The sequence below is a fragment of the Calidris pugnax genome, unplaced genomic scaffold, assembly GCF_001431845.1.
Source record: "Calidris pugnax isolate Ruff unplaced genomic scaffold, ASM143184v1 scaffold44, whole genome shotgun sequence".
Lineage (NCBI taxonomy): Eukaryota > Metazoa > Chordata > Aves > Charadriiformes > Scolopacidae > Calidris > Calidris pugnax.
In genome coordinates, this window is record NW_015094506.1 from 32908968 (window position 1) to 32909646 (window position 679).

General features: G+C 73.0%; 1 protein-coding gene across 1 annotated transcript in view; it reads right to left on the reverse strand.

Moving 5' to 3' along the window:
• The window catches only part of CTTNBP2 (cortactin binding protein 2), a 90292-nt gene extending 89694 nt beyond the window's left edge, over positions 1-598 (reverse strand). Inside the window, exon 1 of the mRNA XM_014964029.1 lies at positions 442-598. Coding sequence (XP_014819515.1) covers positions 442-510 — 69 coding nt within the window. The 5' untranslated portion in view covers positions 511-598. The remainder of the gene's footprint in view (positions 1-441) is intronic.
• Between the last annotated feature and the right edge of the window lie 81 nt (positions 599-679).

Consider the following 679-nt stretch of genomic DNA (forward strand, 5'->3'; position numbering starts at 1 on the left):
GGTCTGACAGGTCCCACCGCCCCGGCCACTGTCACCACCTCAGAGATGGAGGGTGGGGGGGCATAGCCACCCTGGCCGCCCAAGCGGCGGGAAAAGGGGGTGTGTGAGGGAGAGGCGAGACCGGGGAGCGGAGACCCACCACAACCACACGCCACCGCTCCCTCCTCCGTTGCCCCCTCACGGGCCAGCGGGAAGGAACAATGGGGGAGCGAACCCGCCGCCCCCGCTGAGGGGAAGAAGGAGGCCGGCCAAGGTGGGAAGCCCCTGTGCCCCTCTCTCTTCTCTCCCCTTCCCGCCCCGGGAGGGGGGGAGAAGGAGGGCGGAGGGACAGAGCCAGGTCTCCAATCGCCGCTTCGTCCCGTCCCCACAGGGAGCCCTCCTCACCCCGGCCGGGTCGAACACCCCCCCACACCCCCGCCATCTTCCCGCCGAGCCGGTTACCGCTGCCGTAGCCGCCGAGTCTTCCTTCCCGCCCGAGCCCGCTTCGCCGCTCGCTCCCTCCGTCGCCATCTTCCCGCTGTAACGGCTCCCGGCGCGGAGAGAGGCGCGGAGCCGAGTGGCGGCAGCCGCCACCGCCGCCCGCCGCTTAACCCCCTCCCCGCCGGGCAGCGGGGAGGCTTAACCCCTCCGGTGCCGCCCAGGCGGGGCTGCTGGAGCCGAGCCGCCCCTTTTCCTCGCC